The 23046-nt window shown below is 41.0% G+C and overlaps 1 protein-coding gene across 1 annotated transcript in view; it reads left to right on the forward strand.

Moving 5' to 3' along the window:
* The window catches only part of Adamts12 (ADAM metallopeptidase with thrombospondin type 1 motif 12), a 288229-nt gene that overhangs the window by 220340 nt on the left and 44843 nt on the right, over window positions 1–23046 (forward strand). Inside the window, exons 15-18 of the mRNA XM_031360747.1 lie at window positions 1106–1350; window positions 2483–2621; window positions 8386–8512; window positions 14604–14814. Of these exons, the coding sequence (XP_031216607.1) occupies window positions 1106–1350; window positions 2483–2621; window positions 8386–8512; window positions 14604–14814 (722 nt within the window). The remainder of the gene's footprint in view (window positions 1–1105; window positions 1351–2482; window positions 2622–8385; window positions 8513–14603; window positions 14815–23046) is intronic.

The following is a 23046-nucleotide window of genomic DNA, read 5'->3' on the forward strand; positions in this document are numbered from 1 at the left end:
AGAAAAAAAAGAGAGAGGCACACGTGAGCACCCATAGAGAGTTAACAGAGTTATTATATGTGCCTTAAAACCAACCTATCGAAAAGTGAAATCTTTGAATAATGGATCTGAGAGACTCCTCACCCATTATCCTTCCGTTCCTATCATTGTGCAGATGAGACTCAAAGGAGTTAAATGAACTGTTGAAATTCAGAGAGCAAGATCTGCACAATACACAAGCTGGAATCATGTCCATCTTAGAGCCCATTTTCCTTCCGCCTTATAAAGCCATGCTTCGCATGAGTAACATGGAAGCATAAAGAGCTGGTGAGCAGAGGCAACCCGTAAGTGTCAACTCTCACCAGTGTGCCTCCTACCATAGCAACCATTAAGCAGGAGACGATTGCAGCCAGAGTCGACCAATGCTTTAAAATAGATATGGGTTCTTCAAAAGCCTGGAGGAGAGCACTGAAAACAAGTTATAAATTGGTAATTTTGCAAAACATAGGAGGAAAGGAGGAGGGAAGGCTTCCTGCTGGACAGGACTGTGCGATGGTTTAGAAAGCAGGGCTCAGAACTTAGGTTTTCATCCTGGGCCGACAGAACCACACCAGGTAGCAATCAATGGAACTGAAGTTCCTTCCAGAAGGTCTGAATGAACAGCAGCTTGGATTAAATTATATCTAAGAAGCTGCTTTTGACATGGTGTCGATGATGAGGAAGAAAATATGTAGCCTGTGCATTGCTTGGGAGAGGTAACCTGACCGCAAGAATAAAAGGAGAAGGAGGGAGGCCAGCAGGAAGCTAGGTTGGAGCTAAGACATTTTGAACCTTTCACGTAGAATCACACAAGAAAATCAATGCTGTGTGGGCTACAAAGCTTCCGAGTCCCCTCTGTATCTATCTACCCACCTGTCCTCATAGAGCCCTTTACACACTAAGTTGTGAAGCTCCAAATAATTCTGTCACCGGCTAGCCTCTTTGTAATTCTTAGTTGGTGCTTCTTCCTGCCCCATTAGTTGCCCACCACGGAGACTGAAGGATGGAGATGCTGAGATGAGGACAGCAGGCTGTGTTAGCTGAGAAACTAGCACTCCTCCTTCATCATTGCCTCTTTTGTCCTTAGGTTACATTGACATCGGACTTATTCCCAAAGGTGCCAGGGATATAAGGGTGATGGAAATCAAGGCAGCTGGCAATTTCCTGGCCATCAGGAGTGAAGATCCAGAAAAATATTACCTCAACGGAGGGTTTATTATCCAGTGGAACGGAAACTATAAACTGGCAGGGACCGTCTTCCAGTATGACAGGAAAGGAGATCTGGAGAAACTTATAGCTCCAGGCCCCACCAACGAGTCGGTGTGGCTCCAGGTAACACTGAAGGGAAGGGAGCTGGTGGCCAGTGTGCTCAGTACTGTCCTTCTCATACCGGACACTGATATTAGGACCGAGAGCCTGTTCTGTTTCTTCTTTGTTCTTTAGAACTGTCGGAGCTCCAGGAGCAAAGTTTAGGGCCTCAAAACCATCTGCTGGGAGGTTTGAATGTAGTCCTCAGGCTGATATATCCCTTATATATTTAAAGTGTCATAGTGCAGCTTCCCAGCCATGGTGACAAACTGAGGTTATATCATGTGGCTCTCAGGAAACTAAGACATTTACCCCTATTCACAAGTTAGTAAGTACACAGGGCGCCTTTTGGCTGAACTCTGCAGTGTAATGATCATGTGATTAAAATGTCCTATTTATTAATTTTTCATGATATTTTAGCTAATAAACAACAGAAGGAGACTGTATAAATTATAGAAAGCAAAAGTAGCTGGGCAGGGTGGTGCACACCTTTACTCCCAGCATTTGGGAGGCAGAGGCAGGCAGATTTCTGAGTTCGAGGCAAGCCTGGTACAGAGTGAAGTCCAGGACAGCCAGGGCTATAAAGAGAAACCCTGTCTTGAAAAAAAAAAAAAGAAAAAAAAAGAAAAGAAAAGAAAAGAAAAAGAAAGAGAAAAAGAAAAAGAAAGCAAAAGTAGATGTAGCTAGACAAAGACATAGGTGGAGAACCTTTTGAAGGCACCCACAGTAGCACATATTCTGTAACTACTTCTAAGTGGGAGGCATTCTGTAATGTTTTGTGTACATGTGTTCATAAATTTACATACATGTATGTCCAGTGTGCAAATATACCCAAGCTCAGTGCCAGTTGGGACATTTTTCTCAATCGCTTGCCTTATTTTATTTGACTTTTTGGGGGACACTTCTCTCACTAAGCCTGGAGCTTGCTGATTTAGTTAGACTGGCTGGCCAGCAAACCCCAGCGATCCTCCAATATCTGCTTCCCTAGTGTTAGGATTATAGGTGCATGCTCCCATGCCTGGCTTTTTACGTGGGTGCCCAGAGAGCACTTCAGCTTCTTATTCATTTCCCTGGCCCCTGGGTATATTTTTTTAATGTCTGCTTTACAATTGCTACTCATGGCTGAGTTTGATACGACTCCTCTCTCGAATTTTAGCTACTATTCCAGGTGACTAACCCTGGCATCAAGTATGAGTACACAGTCCGGAAAGATGGTCTTGACAATGACGTGGAGAAGTTGCTGTACTTCTGGCAATTTGGCCGCTGGACAGAATGCAGTGTAACATGTGGAACAGGTGAGAAACAGCTGCTCCACTTGGAGTAGGAGAAAGAGGTGGTCTAAGCCAACGTTTTCATTCTGTATCTTCTAATCTTCAGTCTCAAAGGTATCCCAAGGGATCCCTGTGCACAGTGAATATATAGGTGTGGCTTAAAATAATTGATATTCTGTGTACATCTCATTGGTCTGTTTTTATCACATGGGTACCACTCTACCACAAAGGTAGACTGGGACATATGAAAAGCAAGAGAGGACTCTTGGAAATCTCAGGCATTGCCTAAGTGATGTGTGAAGTTTGCCAAGCACTTGCAGACAAAGGGCAGGCCTCTTGGTTTAGGGATGGGAGGGGTGGGTGCTCACTCATTTCAGTAGCTTTAGAAATAATATCATACACAGAAGCTTTATTTCTGGTCCAGTTTTGGATCATTTTTGGGTCTATTCTGGGACTTCTTTCCTGCTTCCTGGATCTACTGCCTGTAAAACCAGAGCACCTGCATAGCAGATCCCCAAGATGCATAATATAGCCAGGGGAATTAAAATGAAGGACAGATCATGCCAGGAAGCCATTCTTTTCCACATGCTTTCTTCTTACACTTCTTGGCCTCTTCCCTTACTTCCCTATCCCAGGTACCAATCATAGAATACAGCCCAGAGTCAGAAATTGGGTCATACATAATCTAGTTCATAAAGAATTCTTCTTTTCCTCAATTTAGCATGGAGAACTACGTATAGCTTTTAGAACTCACAATAATAAAATATTTGTTTTTATTTATAATTTTGTGTATGTAGGAATACTGAATGTGCATATTTGTGCAAATGCCTCAAAAAGCCAGAGGTGTTGCATACCTGACACTGCAGCTATAAAACAACTGTGAGCTGCCTAATACGGATGCAGAAAATTGAACTTGGTTTGTCTGCAAGAGCAATACACAAGGCAGAGTCTTCTCCTTAGCCCCTAAAATGTTCATTTTTAATGTTTTATCTTTATGTATTTTATACATATATATAATGTATTTTGATCATGCATGTTCACATATATAAGCTTTTTAAACTGCTAAGGTGGAACTCAATCTAGGCTATAGACACAGTTTGGCCAATGTTACATGGGGGTTAATGGAAAATCCATCCTTGATTACCATGGCTGTCTCCAGCATTGCCCTGGCCTATGGCCCAGTATGGGCCAGGATCCCAGAGAAGAAAAGGCAATTTTAGCAGGAGATAAATGGGGGTATAAAATATTTTCCCTGAGGATCATTCATGAGAAAAATGAAGTCTCCATGAATGTAGTTCTAAAGAGATTTTCAACCTGTGATTCCCTATTCTCAGCTCTCGGGGAAACTCATGCTTAAACTTTACACTTAAATTACTTGTCCCAGACCACACATTCTGAAACCTACCTAGGGCTAGTTGCCAGAGACACCACCAAGAAGCAGAGCATCCTCCACCCTCTTCTGCTTCAAGATATAAAGAGCTTAGGTGTAGTATCCCAGAGCAAGAGGGGACAAAGAGCTAAGTGGCTGGACTTTGCAGTGACCATCAAGCTGCATCCGAAGTTAGGTAGGAAAGAAAATATCCTTAACTAATATCAATTAGACATTGGTTTTTGTTACATCTTGATCCTTCAGTACTGTCCCAGTCTTAATGGGATTTTCCTAGTGATCTTGTGAACTTCACCACACTGTTGATTGCAGTTATGGGGAGGTCTCTTTCTCTGGCAGAGAAACCATGCCTATCTATGTTAATACCCAAGAGACACAAAGGAAAATGTGAAGTGAATCACACAGTGCACACAATGCAAAACATAAAGACAAAAGACAGAGCACTGAACCGTTCAGTGATACTTGTTATTTTATTTAAATGAAAACTTTCTACCTTATGAAAATACACCGTAACACAGGAAAAAGAGAGAAAGCCCAGGAGACCAAAAAGTGGAAGGGGGATTACAAAGACAAGGTTGAGGGTGGGTACCCTAAAAAACAGGGTACCCTAGCAGCATCCCTGAGCTCCCTTGAGTCAGTATCTCCCAAATGCAAACGGTGGGTAGTTAACATCGGAAAATGTTTTACTTCATTCTGTTCAAATAAACCCTTTAAGACACGTTTTAATGCAAGGCTTCATAAAGATAATAAAACTATTTATCAAGGCAGGCTTAACATATGCTAGTGAGCGAAGATGGTGCATAGTTCATCACCTGCATAGAAAGGAGAGAGCAAAGATCTCCCAGCCGCTCAGCTGAACATCACCTGTGGCCAGTGCAATGGTCTCCCATTCTGCAGCTCTCCTAAGCCTTTTCTACCCTGTGCAGCTGCAGGGATTAGGCCCTCTCCTATTTTGGGGCCTTTAGTTTTGTTCTCTAATGTTAACAGTTGCTTACAGTTTCCCAGTTAGTGCCATGCTTAGCGAGTGTGCTCCTGGAAGTGTTGAATGCCTGCTTTACCTGGTAGCTGCTAAGTGCCGTGGGATTCTGCAGGCTTTTCTGATTTTCCTTAATTGTGTGGCTTGCCTGGCTTGCACAAAGTGGCTACAGGAAGGGAGTCACAGTTGGGTTGGAAAACTGATTTTGCTTAATTTTGTGAATGGTTACTTCACAGGAAAGAAACACTTTTTTCTCTAACACGGTTAAGCATTCTTCAGGCATAGTCGATTCTCCTTGGACAAATTTTCCCACCTTCCCCCCCAACCCACCCAAATATTCCTCTAACATAACAGTTTGTGAAATTGCGTTATCAGGTCCCTGGCATGCCAATGGGGGAAATGATATTGGCTTTCAGACTTACTGCTGGGATGTGTCAGGGTGTTAGCAAGGACAAGTGATAAAGTCAAGTGCATTCATGCATATCTAATCAATGGTTGGGGTCAGCAATAAATCTGTGACATCTCTGAGCTGGAAAAGAAGAACTGTAGCATTGAGGTTTCAATTGTCTAGAAAACTGAATTATACAGAGTATAGAAACAGGTTTAAGTGGGCTTGATGAATGAAGTCTCCTCTATATTCCAATGTTGGAAGGTGTGTTCAACCCTGGTCTCAAAACCTGCATTAAGCAGAGTGCCTTCAGAGTGAGTTGATACACCACATATAAATAAATATAAAAATAAATAAAAAGATATATAAATATATTTTTAGTTTATTACAATATATAATATGTCAAATATATTATACATATAACTAACTATATATGTATATCTATAAATATACATATATACATAGTGTGTGTGTGTGTGTGTGTGTGTGTGTGTGTGGTTATCATACCCACAACAACACTCTATTATAATCTCAGTTAAAGAGATGAGGAGACTTGGGAGAGTTACAGAGATTGTCAAAGAATACTCACCAAATATATGTTAAAAACAGACTCAAACCCAGCTGTGACTCTTATGGGGTTGATATGGTACCTGCTATTGATACTCCTCTCTCTTTCTCTTGCTCCCACTCTCTTTCTCTCTCAGTCTCTCTCTCTTTTTCTATCTCAATCTCTCTTTCTCTACCTCAGTTTCTCTCCCCCCTCTCCTTCTCCCTCTCCTTCTCCCTCCCCCTCCCCCCTCTCTCTCTCATAGTAGTATAATGCAAGCTTTCCTTGACTGAGTTTGTATTGTGGCAGGTAGATATGAATTGACTGGTTGAAGAAAATAGAACCAAAGGAACTAGGGAGCCCAAAATAATAATATTCTCTGGAAACTGAAGTTGAAAATTGGTGGACTAAATTGTACTTACCAACAATATTCAACCCTCACCCTTCCCTACTTCCTGTGAAGTTAGTGTGATTTCTTTGTACTGGTATTTATGAAGGGATTTTACTGATAAATCCATTGATTCACAAAATTTCCATCATTCCACATTATTAAAACATTTTTATGTGCAGTCTGAGAATGATAATTTCTGTGCTAATATGAACTTACCGTGTATTGATATTATTGTCTCTTGAGTGGGTGAAAAGCGATCTCTTCAGTCATTCACACACTGAGGTGAGAATCCTTGGAGGCTTTTCAGAGGATGTGGTTAGGCACTGCCTGGAGCCTCCTTGATCTTGTAAGTTTTGACATTTCAGAAATGATGAGCATTTGTTTGCAAAGCTGCCTTTGGTTGTTTTATCTAACAAATCCTAATGTGAATTTTAAATTTAAACCATCTTAAACAAACTAGCTGTATAACAGACTCTGTTTTAAAAATCGCAATATTAAGTTAAGACTGCCAGAGGCTGTCACTGTTCCTGAACTTGTTTTTCACAAGGAACTCAACTTTTCCTTCTTTCAAGGCATATTCCCTTCCAGGATGAGCAGTTCTAAAGCACAGGTGACAGGTTTAAAATCAAGGCACTTAATTGGCCCTGTACCACTAATATCCAGTACAATTTATTAAGAGTTTAAAAGGAACTTTACAATCTTCTGGAAATAGCATTGTGTGTGTGTGTGTGTTCTCATGTACACACACTCGTACATGCGAGTCTGTTTGCATGTCTATGTGCAGGCACACAGACGTCACTGTGGGTCAGAAGACAACTGACAGGAATCAGTTTTCTCCTTACTCTGTGTGACCTCTGGAAAGCAAACTCACGTTATCAGGCTTGGCTGTGAGTGCTCTAACCCAGTGAGCCATCTCACATATCTGATTGATTTTCCATCTTAGAAGCAGAAGTTGAAAGTAATTGTTTTCAGATGACAAATAATGTGATGTTATGACATCACGTAAGTTTATTGGCAACCTTAATCAGTGAAAGTTCTCTGTGGGCAGTGTCCAGCTTGACAAAAAGAACAGATGACAAGCCATAATTTTTTTCTTTTCACAGAAAATCACAGTCAGTTAGATACAGTCTAACCTTATACTTTCTGATTTTTCAGTGTTACATAATAGTAATTATCCTTAAAAGCATGGCCTGATTCTAACTCCTCCACTAAAGCTTTTCCAACAGCCCATATTAAAGAGAGCTGCCTCTTTTCCAAAATTGGACTTCAGACTAATGAGGGTACCACTGAAGAGTAATAGTGTTTGTTTTTTACTCTAAATGATGACGTTCATTATTGTAAGGGAGATGATATCACTTGGACGCCCCAACAGAAAACAGTTGTCTGACCGGCACTCACCGCCGTGGCTGTGTTGACAGGTCTGGGAGGGTTTAGAGAAATCAAGGAAGGTAAATAGTGTATATAACACTGGAATCTGAGGGAAACAAGGCCAGAAGAATTAGAAGGAGCAGCTAGTCCAATTTCCAGACCTCAATGGAAACCATAGTCAACCATAGGGATCACTTCCAAGAGTTCGGAGCAAGGTCCGGGAGGAACATAGTAGAACTGGGAGGAAGAAAGAACAACAGTCCAGGAGAGGAGAAGGTGAAGAATCAGCAGAGCCAATGCTCTGTAAACAAGGAGGTGAAGCTGGGTCCTGACTGGCAAAGGGAAGAGAACCGGCACTCATTCAGTACACACAGGTATTCTTCAGTGTGAAAAGCCACTCTCCAGTTTAACGCAGTGCCACCACTTCATCTTGCTCACAGATCCTGTGAGCCAGGCATTTGTAAAGGGTATAAAAGCATGGAAAAATCTCTACTCCAATACATTGGCTGTCTCAACTAGGAATACTCAAAGACTGCAATCGAAGTCACTCAAAGACTCAGAGTCTTGGTCAAAGTCACTCAAATGTCTTGGGGCTGGCACCGTCTGAGGGCTCCTCTTGGATTGGAGCTATCACCTCCAGTCTTTACCCAGGGCCTCTCTAAGGAAGTGGGCTTCCTGAACAGTAACATTTATATGGGTTCCAAATCCAACATGTGTGGTCCTTTCTCCAGGTATCCGCCGGCAGGCTGCTCATTGTGTCAAGAAAGGTCATGGCGTAGTGAAAACAACATTCTGTAACCCAGAAACACAGCCCAGTGCGAGACAGAAGAAGTGCTATGAAAAGGATTGCCCACCCAGGTAACCCTTGATAACATGAAGCTTAATGTCTGGGTGTCACCTGGCCAGACACCTAATTTATTAGTAAAGCACTATTGCTAGTTAATTCAGGACTATGAGAAGTCTCTGTGACTGTGCTGTCAGCCTGTGGCAAGCTGGGAGGACATTTTCTTTCCAGAGAGCAATTCTTCTTACAAAGTGGATAAACTGTATGTTTTTATTTGCTAAGACTCAGTCTGGAACTGTTGAAGATAAATATTCACAACATTCACTCAGTAATTGTTTAAGTACCAGATGGTTTAGTTCTCCAGGGGCATGTCTCCTGCTGAATTCAGAACCTTCACTTACACATACTCTGAGCTGTCTGTGTCCACTCCTGACTTCAGGCTTCTCAAAAGAGAGCAATTAGAATGCAGGCAGAGGTCAGGGCTGGGCTTGCTGTCAGGAGCTTCAGCCAGGACTTGGCCGCCCAGCTACTGCACTCAGAATTCTTCCTCTCCCTGAGACTTTAGAGTGAACCTGGCATCTCATCATCTCTTGGATCTGAAAGCAGCATGCCAGAACACAGTAAAAGATACTGCTTTCTCCTCCCATGCTTCTGAAGATGTACTTACAGATGGAACTTCCATTTTAAAAAATTACTTGTTTACATCCCAAATGTTACTCCCCTCCCAGTCGCCCCTCACCATGTTCCTTCCTGACCCTCCTCCCCTTCCCCTTCCACTCTGAGAGAGCAACACCCCCAGGTAATCCCCTACTCTGATGCATCAAGTCTCTGCAGGATTAGGCACATCCTCTCCCACTGAGGCCAGACATGGCAGCCCTCTGCAACATATGTGTTGAAGGGCTCAGACCAGCCCGTGGATGCTCCTTGCTTGGCGGTTCAGTCTCTGGGAGCTTCCAGGGCTACAGGTTTGCTGACTCTGTGATCTTTCTGTGGGATGCCATCTCCTTAAGGACCTTCAGTCCTTCCTCAAACTCTTTCACAGGGTCCGGGCCTCCATCCAATGTTTGTGAGTATCTGCATCTGTCTCTGTCTCAGTCAGTTGCTGGGTAGAGCCTCTCAGAGGTCTGCTATGCTTCTCGATACAAAGAAAAGTTAGAAATGGTCTAATTGTCCAGCTTCTTCTCCTACAGTCAGTCATGCAACCATGGCAGTTAGATTGGAAAGACCGATGCACCTACACAGGAGCCAGGTTCTGGACAGCCAGGGCCAGACAGCCACTGTGCAGGGGCAGCTAGAGTCAGGATTTCTTGATGAGCAGATGATCTTTCTGTCTAAAGTGCTGCCTCTGCCACCTGGAGGGACACATCTGGGAGGACAGTGATTCCCCAGCATCTGCCGTTGTGTGAAAACATAATTTCCTCCAATTCTCTATAAACAATTGGGAGATTATACTTGAGTAGGAAACGAAAAGTGTAAGCAATTTGACAAGTCCTTTAAGATCCTGTCATTGGATGGCATAGTTTCTTCAAGTTAAGTTACAATTTTGTTAAGTATCTATTTTCTAAGGTCCTGCTGGGTTTTTCATCTCAGAGACTATTTCTCTGCATGGCTAATGCCAGGAGCCCAGCTTGCAGTTGCTAAAGGTCAACAAAATTAACAGGTCAAGTCTGAATTTATATCCAAGATTAGGTACACATACAATTTTACATGCACATGCATGCATATACACATACATATGCATACACATAATATTTTTAAAATCGGTGATATATTTAGGCAGTTACTTGACTCCAGTTAGTTGATCATATTATAATTTATATAAAAATTCTCTTTGTTGCTATGCTATATACATATAATCCTTTTTATAGCTATATTTGCTTATTTCATTATATAGATTGAAATATTTACCAAGGGTAACAAAGTCACATATGGGCCAGACATGGTGGCACATACCTGTAATTCCTAGAGTCAGGATACAGGGGGAAGGGAATGAGTTCAAAGGTGGTTTGGGCCACATAGCAAGGCTTACCCTCCTCCAAAAGAAAGAGAGAAAGAAAGAAAGAAAGAAAGAAAGAAAGAGAGAGAGAGAGAGAGAGAGAAAGAAAGAAAGAAAGAAAGAAAGAAAGAAAGGAAGGAAGGAAGGAAGGAAGGAAGAAAGAAAGAAGGGAGCCAGAGAAATCAACAAGATGAATATTGATGAGCAAACAGACAAGTCTAACTATAAGAATTTAAGTTTCTTGTGTGCACATTCACAAAGGGCTTAAAGGAATTTACTTCTTAAAGAAATAAAATTAAGTTGCTTTAAAAATATAATAGACAAAGGTTACTTGGTTAGTAGTATGCATTTTGACAAACTCAGCACAACAGCTAGTTCTTTGACTTGAAGTTCTCTAGAGCATCTTCCTTTCTCACCTGATCTCTGTGATATCTGAAAAGATCACATCCATCACCCATAGCTGTCATTTCATCCTCTGAAATCTCTCTCTCTTCCCCCCCTCTCCCCCCCTCTCCTTTCTTTTATATTCTCAAGACAGTTTTTCTTTAGGAATATCTTGGTTTTAAGTTTAAGTTCAACATTTGTTGATCTTCCTCCCCACCCCCCCACCCCACCGAGAATTGTCCAAGAGAGATTATTTTTTAAACATTTGATACAAGCGTCAAATTATCTATCGCTTAGATCAAGTATGAGGCAGCCGATGGCTTTGGGGACCAGAGCTGCAGAGGAGGACGTGCTTCGGAATATCTGAGTGCAGAAAGCTGGCAGTTGTGTTCCCTCTCCCTAGCTGACTTCACTCTGACTGCTTTTCTGCAAAGGAAAGCACTGCAAGGTCACAGGCATGAGCACTCACATCCAGAGCATTCAATAAACATCACAGCCAGGCACTCACTCAGCCCCAGCAGCTGTGTGTAGGCTTCGCTGCATGAAAGAACAGCATGGGACTTCAATCAAGGTTTCCCTGCTTCAGCACTTTTGAGCTCAGACTGGATTACTCTTTGTTGTGGAAAACTTCTTTCCTGGCATTATAGGTAATTTCACAACATTTTGGGTCTCAGTTGTCTGAGTAATGATGGTGGGAAAGTAGTGTGACCTGGCTCATAGCAGTCAGAGCTACCCTTGCAAGCACTGGAAACAGGGAGTTGGGGGCAGAGAAGTGGCAGGTAATAGGAGTGGCTCAGAAGTTCCCCATCCTGCCCCCTCCCCCAAGTCCTCCTTAGGGTGGGAGTCCAGCTAAACATGAGAAAAGTATTCCAGGATAACTAAGGGCTCTTAAAGACTCCCTCTCCCTCTCCCTCTCCCTCTCCCTCTCCCTCTCCCCCTCTCTCTCTCTCTCTCTCTCTCTCTCCCTCTCTCTCTCTCTCTCTCACACACATACACACACACTTAAAATGCACTTCTATATAACTATATAACTTATGGCTCATATTAAAACAGTAAGTCCATTATTTGGGTAAAAGTTAGATATACAAAGTTAGAGACATTTATTTGGCACCAACAACATCAGTAGTTTCTAATCCTGACATGAGATCTTGAAATAATTCCCTGGGTAGTTCTTATAAGGCATTGATATCTTGGCTTTCCCTACAAGAGATTTTGAGTTTAGTCAGAGATGGACCTTCTTTTAAAGCTCCACTAATGTTGATATAATAATAATAATAATCTGTGATATAAATTCAGTCCTAAGGAAGACTTGGCAGGAAAAGTGAAAAATAGATAAGTCTCAGTTTAAGCTGACAAGATGTGTTAGTCTCACTTGTGCTGCTGGAACAAAATACCATAGACCGGGTAATTTATAAAGACCAGAATTTTATTTCTCATCATTTTAGAAACTGGAACTCTAGGCTCAAGGCACCAGCACTACTGAGGCCCCTCTTGTTTTGTCTTCACACAACACCTGAAAGGACTGAGAGCTGAAGTGTGTTCCCATGCAGCTGAAGAGCAAAGGAGAGCAAGGCCACTCCCACAGACAGCAGTTTATAGTAGCATTGATGCTTTTGTAAGGCCTCTGTCCTCATAGAATGAACACTCCCACTAGGGCCCACCTCCCAATACCTTGGCATTGAAGAGTTTCTAACTGATGAACTTTAAGCAACACTTTCTTTTATAAATAATTTATTTAATTTTATTTCAGGTTCATTGGTGGGTTTGCTTGCATTCATGTGTGTGTGAAGGTGTCAGGTCCCTTGGGGCTGGAGTTATAGACAGTTGTGAGCCACCATGCAGGTGCTGGGAATTGAACCTGGGCTCTCTGGAAAAGCAGCCAGTGCTCTTACCCACTGAGGCATCTTTCCAACACCCTAGGCAATGCATTTTAATCCCAGAACTAGCACATGATCACTCCATGAGAACTATGGAAGAAACTCCAGAAAGGGAAAACAGGACGGGCTATTATCACTTCGTTAGAACACAACTGAAAGCCCTGTAGCAAGTAATTAGATAAATTAGGCCTTCAGTCAGCTCAGATTAGGGCCTTTCCAGAATGACATTTTATATATTCAACAGTCTGCCTGGCCTCCTTTGGAAATGTCAGAGGTGGGGCAAAGTAATTAGACTAATACAGTGGGCATTAATTTGCTTCCACATCACACTGTCAAGTATTAGCTCTTTGCTCATACAAGGCAACCAGAATTAAACACCGATGAATACATCAGTGCTCTTAATGACTTGCTTACTAAAGAAAACAGTAGAACCGAGAAAGAGCTTTCTTCTACAAATTTTAACTTGAAATTAAACGTATGAGAACCAAAAGAGAGTTTTGCCCACACAAACATAAATATGCAGCGAATGAAAAGGATAGAACAAAGCTTTGTCATCAGCAAAATTGAATACGGTCTCAAGGCCAGGAGGCCTTCCAGGTCAGAATTGGTGAGCTTTCCATCATTTATTTCTATTTTTCCTTGTGAAAAATAGAAATGCCCTACTTTCCTACTGCACGGGAACTCATATGAAAGAACTGGATGTCCACAAAACAAAGATGGACCCAAACTACACTGGCACAAGAGGCTAGTTCTACTTTCTGAGCTGGAGCAGGTTTGCATATTGATGGAAAAGGATGGGAGGGGATCCCAGTAGGAATTCCTGCCATTGCCCAAAAGTGCTTCAGTGCAGCCATTGGGCCCACCGTGGAATGTTCAGTTAATCACTCAGAAACAAAGAGCTTACCAACCAACTTGTCTTCAGACAAGACAAAAAAAAAAAATACATTAATTTATCCAACTGCTTAACTTCTCTGGAGCTTCTGAGATGGAAGAAATTATCTTCTTTACAAGTTGTTTTTTTTTTCCTCTCTATCAAATGAGTAACTGAAGCTTTGAACAAGCAGGTTGCTGAAGATACAGAGGCAAAATAAAAGCAATGAGCTAGGTTTGACATGGCCTAAGTAAATAAAAATGGGGGTGTTTATAGCTATCTCATAGTGGTACAAAAAACATTAGGTTAAGAGCCAGGGGACAAAAGAATGATATGACTTCACACCACTATTCAAAGTACCAATGAGTCACAAGGAATTAAGATCTGGGTGGGGAGGGGTGCTCTGTGCTCCTCACTTTGCATGAATTGGTATTTCATTTAATCCATGGTACTGATGAGGTCACTATTACTACCCTCACCCAATGGATGTGAAAGGGAAGCTTAAACTTGGTTGAGAACCTCAGACCTCAATTTTCTTGACTTAAAAGGGAAGTTTTTTTTTCCATTAAAAGACATCATTCTTTAAAAGTAAATTTTAAATTTAAATTGTATGTGTATAAATGTTTTTGCCTACCAGTATGTATGCACAGCACTTATGTCCCATGTGGCCTTGGTGGTAAGAATAGGACTTTGGGTCTCCTGGAACTGGAATTACAGATGATAGTGAACTACCTTATGGGAGCTGGGAATTGAACCCAGGTCCTCTGAATGAGCAACAAGTGCTCTAAACTACTGAGCCATCTTGTTTGTTTGTTTTTGTTTTAGCGACTGTATATGCCAGGGTCTCTGCTGGGCTCTGGGGTTTATAACTGAACAAGTCACACTGTCCCTGTCTGCAGAAAATAGCTACAGAGTCTGCACCATCTCTGAGAGCCTTCCAACTCTGTAATATACACTTTCCTACTTCCTCCAGCAGGGATGGGATGAGTGTGCACATGCTGTTGCTGATCTCCTCACACTTCTGTGTCTGCCTGCAGGTGGTGGGCAGGGGAGTGGGAAGCATGTTCAACGACATGTGGGCCCTATGGAGAAAAAAAGAGAACGGTGCTGTGCATCCAGACCATGGGCTCTGATGAACAGGCTCTTCCTGCTACAGACTGCCAGCACCTACTGAAACCCAAAGCACTGGTTTCCTGCAACAGAGATATTCTGTGTCCATCGGACTGGACAGTAGGCAACTGGAGTGAGGTAAGCCTGTGGGCTGAAAGGACAGTGATAGCCCTGCTTCATCCACCTCTTACTCATTCTTCCAAAATGACCTAGCCTAAAATTGAATACTCTGCAGCATACATAATGTCTGGCTTGTTACCTGCATTCCCGTTTCTGGACTTGCAGGATCTTACCCTCTCTTGCAAAGTGAGCAGCTATTAACTAGGGATCAGATGGATCTCACTGACCTGGGCTCATGACAGCTAATCAATTCATTGTTGGCCCATTGTTAAGCTGTTCTAGTAAACCAAAGCCACACACACAGACTTCAGCCACCAAAGGCACACACACATATCACAGACTCCAAAGCCAGTGTGTAAAGTACTTGGAATGTTTGTTTATTGCTGTAGTTAGCTAAATCCAAAAGAGTATTGCTCTGTTGGAAATAAAGAATGCCCAACCTGGGGATCTTATTCCCATATATAATCACCAAACCCAGACACTATTGTGGATGCCAATAAGTGCTGGCTGACAGGAGCCTGATATAGCTGTCTCCTGAGAGGCTCTGCCAGTGCCCGACTGATGCAAAAGTGGAGGCTCACAGCCATGCATTGGACTGAGCACAAGGTCCCCAATGAAGGAGCTAGAGAAAGGACCCAAGGAGCTGAAGGGGTTTACAGCCCCTTAGGAGAAACAACAATATGAACTAACCAGTACCCCCAGAGCTCCTAGGGACTAAACTACCACCCAAAGAGTGCACATATAAAGACTCATGGCTTTAGCTACATATATAGCAGAGGATGGCCTTGTCATTCATCAATGGGAGGAGAGGTCCTTGGTCCTGTGAAGGTTCTATGCACCAGTGTATGGGAGAGCCAGGGCCAGGAAGCAGGAGAGGGTGGGTTGGTGAAGCAGGGGGAGTGGGGAGGGAATAGGGCTTTTTTTTTTTTTGGAGGGGAAATCAGGAAAGGGGATAACATTTGAAATGTAAATAAAGAAAATATCTAATAAAAAAGAATGCAATTGATTATGAAACCATTCAGAATGTGTTTGTGGTATCTGTTAGAAGTTCATACATTCAATTAGCATTGCATTTTCCCAAAAATTAACCAGATCTAAATCTCTGGGTACAGGTAGGAATCCAGCAGCTTGAAGGTTATGGAGAAAAAAAACAAACAAACCAAAACAGGTTTTAATGTGTCTGGGTATGTCATGCCTTACTGTGCCTGTTACGAAGAGTGACTGATAAAAGCCAAGCTCTTCTTTCCTCAAGAACAGTATCTCTAAAGGCCTTGTTTCTACTTCTCTGGGTGCATTTCAGTTATGACTAAGGAACCACCGGACAATAAGTGAGCTTTAGGAATGAACACATAAGAATTTTAAGGACAATACTGACTTTGTCATAACTTCGTTATGTTCTTTCTTTTAAAAAATTGAATGCACATCTTTATTGTGTGTGTGTACACATGTGCAGTGACACAGTTGTGGAGCTCAGAGGGTAACTGTGGGCATCAACAGTTCTATTCTCCTACCATGTAGGTTCCAGGGATCAAACCCAGGTTTGGTGGCAAGTGCTTTATCCACTGAGGTAGGAGATAGCCCACTGGTTTTCTTGAGAAGCTACAAGCTTCCCATAACAATGGCTAGAAATTTCCAGAAGCTTTTCTGAGGTCGCAACTTCAGTAAAGTGGGAAATATTTGGTTCAGGAGAATATTCTAGAAAATAGCCAGAATGAACAATGATGAATAAGTAAGTAATATACACAGCTGAGAGAGAACATTTATGTCTAATGACTGTTTTATTATGTATAAAGATTTCTTGTGTAGCTTATAAAGATGCTCTGAAAACTTTATCTAAAGAAGAAGTCTAAATTTTGCATCAATAAAATTATCTTCTCTGAAGATACTTATTTGAAAGCAGGGTACTCATGTGAACCAAGCAGCTTTGATAACCTTCCCAAGGCAGTTTCTTTAACATGTAATCATAGATGAGATCATCTAACTTGTAGTACTGAACAGGATGTTTTGGTGGGCATATGGGCTAAAGTTAAGAAATGGAAATTATGGTCCCTAGACTGTGAAAACCTCCTATCAAATGGGAGAGGAAGATGAAAAAGTTGGGGCAGTGGAGGGAATATGGACAGTGGAGAAAAATCAGGAAGGATGCATGCAGCAAATAATGTATTTAGAAGTTAATACAAGTGCATTATGAATTTGTGCACTGATACATCTGCATGCATCAATGCCAAGTCAGAATATCCTTCCTGCTATTCTTTGGATGGAGCAACCAGAGCATGCATTTGGCCTGACCTATTCACCACCAACCTAGACTGCCATAAATTACAGTGTTACCAAAATAAGGCTGAATGAGGTATTGTGTTGGATCCATTAAATTTGTTTACCAAAAGAAAAAAGAAAAAAAATGTGTTGGCTGTATCCAAAACTCTTAATAATTCTTGTCATGTCAAATTCACTACTTGCCAGAATCCTAGGGCTTTCTTAACAGACTATAATTACAGATTTGGGCAAGAAGACCTTCTTCCTGAGCCCATGTGTACAGCACATAATAACCTGCTTTAGCTGGAATGCAAGAGAACCTAAAAGTTGGCATAAGGTGACAAGTACTATTGTCTGAAGTTCCTAAACATGCCATTGTGTAGATGTGGAATCCAGTTTCTAACTTCCTCTTGCAGAGCTGAGCAGAAAAGTCAAGCTGGTACCTTAGTTAAGAAATGTATTTAGTCAAAGTCTCTGTAGCTAAAGCAGCATTAGTGAATAAATTGATAAATCTTCTTTCTTCCTTCTGTTGTCTTGATAAGAACCCTCAATGAGCTTTGCTAAAATATGACAAGAATGAATGTCTTTGATATTCTAACTATGCCAAGATACCTTTGGGCAGTTTTATGTATATGTATTTTTTCATTGTTTATTAAAATGTTTACATATATATTTTATCTAGCTTTCTTTTTTTTGAAAATAGATCTTTTTCCATTAAATATACTTGATCACAATTTCCCCTCAACCCCCCATATTATAAAATGAAAGCAAAAGTATATATTGTAATCATTCTTTCTCTTCCCCCAACTTCCAGATATACCTACCTACCCAAGTTCATTTCCTCCCCCACCTCTCTCTCTCTCTCTCTCTCTCTGTGTGTGTGTGTGTGTGTGTGTGTGTGTGTGTGTATGCATGCATATGTGTGAACTAAGCCCTCTCCTGCTTAGCTCATATCTCCAAAACTTTAAATTTTATTTTAAAATTAATTATTGCTAAGTTATCTAAGCTAGATTCTAACTTTTGATCTTCTTGCACTGAACCACTCTCTTGAGCATCTGGGAATATATCACCACACCCATCTTATGTGAGGATTTTAGTCCTGGAACCAAGACAGAGAATGGTTCATTTATAGGCTCAGCAGAAAGTTGTGCCATATTTTTTCCATGGTTGGATGACCCTGAAAGTACCATGTAATTAGTAAATATGCCTGGTTTAATGTATCTTGAACAAGAAAGGAAACAGAAAATAGACCAAAGAACCATCTAGACTCACGTATCCTACATAAACTCACAAGACAATTTAGGTAAACTGTCTCACTTCATGGGGCTTCAGTTTCACCAATTATAACCCAGTATCTTTTTTTCTACTATTAGAGAGACTTTGTAGGGTGGTAAATATTTTTTTTCAGTTTTACCTGCCCTGGAAATCTCTAATTGTGTAATCTCTAGCTACTATTAACTCTTAATCTTCTCCTCATCTCTTATTTTGTAAAGTTGAATAAAATAAGCCATATAAGCACTTATCAGATTGCTTGAAAAACAGTTTGTGCCAATAAATGACTACTTTGTTATCAGTCAAGAAAGCAAAGGTTGACTTTCTGTGATACTGTAGTTTTTCTCTCTTTGTCCATCAGAGGTATCCAGAGTCCCAAAGGAATTGACTAAACTACCCCATTCTTTAGCTCAGGGCCACCTTAAGTCATAAAGCTCTATAGATATGCTTCATAGCACCTGCCAGTTTTTCAAAACCCTACAGAAATACTTGAGACTTAAATGAATGTGTTACTTTCAAAAACTGAAAGTAATATTGAAAGTCAGTCATATATAATTTCATATTAGTAGCAAAATATCACCATTTCTCAGACTGTAGCATAGAGATGCTTAGAGACCTGTTCCAGTCATACAACTACCCAGTGAATGTAGGCAGCTAAGATTCTATTTTGAACACTGTCATAAATCTCAAGTGTCTGTGAAATACAGCAATATGGCAGTTCCTAGAATTCATCAGAAATATATTCTGTTTGGAAACACTTTGAAAGTCATCTTTTCTCACTTTGCTGGAATTCACAATATGCATAATGATTGCTGAGATCTGCGTCTCTCAAAACAAAATGACTTAGTCTCACCAAATAATTGTAAAACTCAAAAGAAAAAAATGTTTCAATTGGTTTCTACAGCAACATACCATCTCTCACTTGAGATCAGAAGAGCACTAGAGTGTATCTGAGGAGACACAAAGTAAGTCATCCAAAATCAGATGTGCTTAGGGTCTAGGAATATCCATAATCTGCCCTTCCTCTGCCTGACCAAATACACAAACAGTGAACAAAGCAATCAATCAACCAAGTTTCTAGAAGTCTATTAAATTGAATCTGTTTGTAATGGTGTTCTAGTGTTATGGCAGCCAGATACCTAAAAGGGATGTGGTTGTTTGAATGACAATGACCCTCATAGGCTCATGTGTTTGAATATTTGGTTCTCAATTGTTAGAATCGTTTGGGAAGGGTTAGAAGGTGTGGCCTTAGTGGAGGATGTATGTCATTGAACAGAGGCATTAAGTTCTCAAAAGCCCACACCACCACCCTTTCCTGCCTTGTGCTCATAGATTAGGATTTAAATACTCAGCTACTACCCCAGCACCATCCTGGTCTCTCTACTACCATGCTCATCACCATGATGGTCATAGACTCAAACTGTCTTCAACTATGAGCCCCATAAATGTTTTCTTTTATAAGCTGACTTGGTCATAGTGTCTTATTACAACAACATAAAAGTAACTGAGAAAAATGAGTGAAAGTAGGAAAGATTTTATTAACTCATGGCTTCCATTTTCAGTACATTTTCTGTTGGATCCATTGGTTTCATATCCACAGCAAGAAGCAACATCATGGAGGATGGTGCTTGGTGCATGGTGGGAGAAAGGTGTTCACTTTATGTCACTTACAAAACAATGATAGGAAGAGGCTAAGAAAAAATACACCATTCAAATCCTGGGCTTGGGATCTGCCCACATTTGGGACCTTCAGCTATATACCACTTTCCATCCTACCATAGGCCATCAGAGTATTTATCCATTGGTTAGGATAAAGTATCTGCAGTTTAACCACTTTGCAGTGAATGGATTCACCAGGCTGGGTTCAGGCCTTTAAGATAGGATACTTCGAGAGAACCACTTCAAATTCAAGCAGTAACAAATACAGAGTACCTACACAGACAGAAATGAGGTTTCAATAGCTCTTCAAAAAGAAGGCAAAGGAACAAACACCAGTGCCAAGAAAGTGCCTGTGAACTCCTGCAGGAGTTCCTGTAAATGGAAGAAAAAGCATGGAGGGACAGGGCACGTTTGTGAGCCTTACCTCTAGTATTCTCAGTTAGGGACTCCTGTGAGTTGATGCTCTGGCCTGTGTTACTTCTTTGGGAATGAAGCTTCTGCAAGTGACAAGATCCCAGTTCTTTCCAAATATTGCAGCCTATGTTCTTCTGGTTCCTAGGGAATATTCCTGTGCACTCCTATCTGCAAGAAGTACTCAGAAAGCTGGTTTCCAGTTATGCTGACTCTTTATTGTGTCTGTTTTTACTCACCTAAGATATGGAATTACTTTCTTAGAGTTTTCAGAATGAAGTCTCAAAAACTAGCCTCCAAAAAATGGGAACTCTCTTGTCTTAGAGCTTAGAAGACAGAGATCTTAGATCAATTTTTAAAGAGGCAAACTTCTTAAGTTCTGTAAGGGAACATGATCTCATGCCTCCTTTTCCTTCATATGATAGTTTCTTAGAGTCCCTTGATTTGTTTCTTAGACTCTCTTTAGAGTCCCTTGATTTGTAAGTACACCACCATGATCCCATGGTGTTCTTCCTACAAGATGTTTGTCTGTCTTAAAATCTCCCCTTTTATAAGAATACTAATCATACAGGGTTAGCACCTACTCAAAAGACCTCATTTTAAGTTAATTTCCATGAAAAGAACTGTCTCTAAGTTGGATCACAGCCTGAGGTACAAGTTATTTGGACTCTGATGTTTCTACCTTTGGAGAGGAGAGGGGACACATTTTCACTGATAACAGGCAATGTTTTAGCTTGTGTCAGACATATTTGGTATGAACCCCACTCATTCATTTATAAATTCCTGAAACATAGACAAATGTTTTATGTACAAAATATTGCCCATTTCTCACAAAGCCCCTTTACTCTCAAACCTCTGATAAGTTCCTGCTGTGTTTTTGAATGACCTTGCTCAGTGATGTATCTCTGTGCCAACAGTGAGTTCCTCTTGCCTAACAGTGAGTTCCTCTTGCCTCTATGAACCTCATGTAGGTGGAGTTGGCCAACTAAGCCACAAGCCTCTTTCTCAGCAGGTTTTCCCCAAGGGCTTTAATCCAGGAGTGGTAGATACGCAATGCAAGATAGCTCCCAGAGAGCACACAAATAGAATGAATAGCAAACTGCTTGCCTGGTACTGAGTTCAAAATTACAAGGTCAGGGCATATGATAATCATAGCTGAGACTCATTGTGAGAATTCCAAAAGTACCAATTGAGATGGGCTTTAAGTATGTGTAACAGAGCTGCATTTATCTCATCTCAAGGGCTTGACAGCTCCTGAGGAGATAAACACAGTGGAAGGAGCTCCAGGCTGAATACAAAGAGAACTGCTTGTTCTATTGACAACGAGAAAAGGCAACTTCCTGTTTGGGCTCAGTCTAGTTGATAGATGGCATGGTCCTGTTGGGTACAACATGCCCTGTGCTAAGTAAGGATAGCTAAGAAATAACCACTGCAGGTCACTTGGTAGAGTGGGTGTCTCCTGGGAAAGGAAAGTACATATATATGGCTATGCCACAGAACAGTTTTGTGCATTCCAATGTGTGGTTTCCACGACTGACGTTTTGAACTGCCCTTGGGAATGAGACCAATGGGTGATGGTCATTTGACTTTTCAAGCATAGCCAAACATCCAGAATCTAATTAATATGAAATTTGTAGCTTTTAAAATATTTGCCACTGTTCTAGTTTTTATATAATCTATCTTGATGTTTTAAGATGTAGTAGACCAAAGAATCCACCTTTGTAGACCAGTACTATTTGAGAAAAATACTGTTTTTAAGTGCCAACATACTAATGTACCAAAAAGTACTAATGCATTTCAACTCAAGAAACCACTTGATGGCTAGTACTTCTCTTTGCTTTTCTCATGTGTATTTACCAAATTCATAACTAATAAGATTGTTGAGTTCTTGAAATTTATGAGTTAAAAGGTTACATGTGCAGAGCTAGAGAGATGACTCAGTGATTCATAATGCTCCCCATTCTTCTAGAGGACACAAGTTTGGTTCCTAGCAACCAAGTTGGGCAGCTCATAACTGCCTGTTACACAAGCTCCAGAGGATCTGACTTCCTCTTTTAGCCTCTGTAGGCAGCATTCACACATAGAGGCATAACATAGACAGACACACATAGCGATGAACAAACAAACAAATAAAACAAATCTCTAAACACAAAAAGACCATATCTTGTCTATTTCAATTATCCCAGGGTATTTGATTGTAAAATCCCACAGCAATAAACCACTAGAGTAGAGTCCATTAGTCTTTAGATAGTTTTCTAGACATGTGCCTGGATCTTGTTTACCTACAACTCCTCTGAGAAGATAGTTCCATGTACCATAGTCCAAAAGGACAGTAGAAATTGGTAAACCATGCCCATGCCTGTTGCCATTGTTATCATCAATCTTATCAAAGGCATCATCATTATTGTAGAAATAACAACGGCTTCGAAAGACCAGTTGCCTCATATGTGTTGTGAAGATACTCATACTATATTAACTGGCATGCGCATGTGTGTGCGGGTGTGTGTGTGTGTGTGTGGTCCTTTTGTATGTGTATTAATCACTGGGCTCACAGAGTCCTCACAGTAGCCTTAAATTAATTTCTCTCAGTTTCCAGAAAAGTGAGCTAAGATTTGATCAGAGGATATATATATATATATATATATATATATA

This window comes from Mastomys coucha, unplaced genomic scaffold (assembly GCF_008632895.1).
Source record: "Mastomys coucha isolate ucsf_1 unplaced genomic scaffold, UCSF_Mcou_1 pScaffold8, whole genome shotgun sequence".
Classification (NCBI taxonomy): domain Eukaryota; kingdom Metazoa; phylum Chordata; class Mammalia; order Rodentia; family Muridae; genus Mastomys; species Mastomys coucha.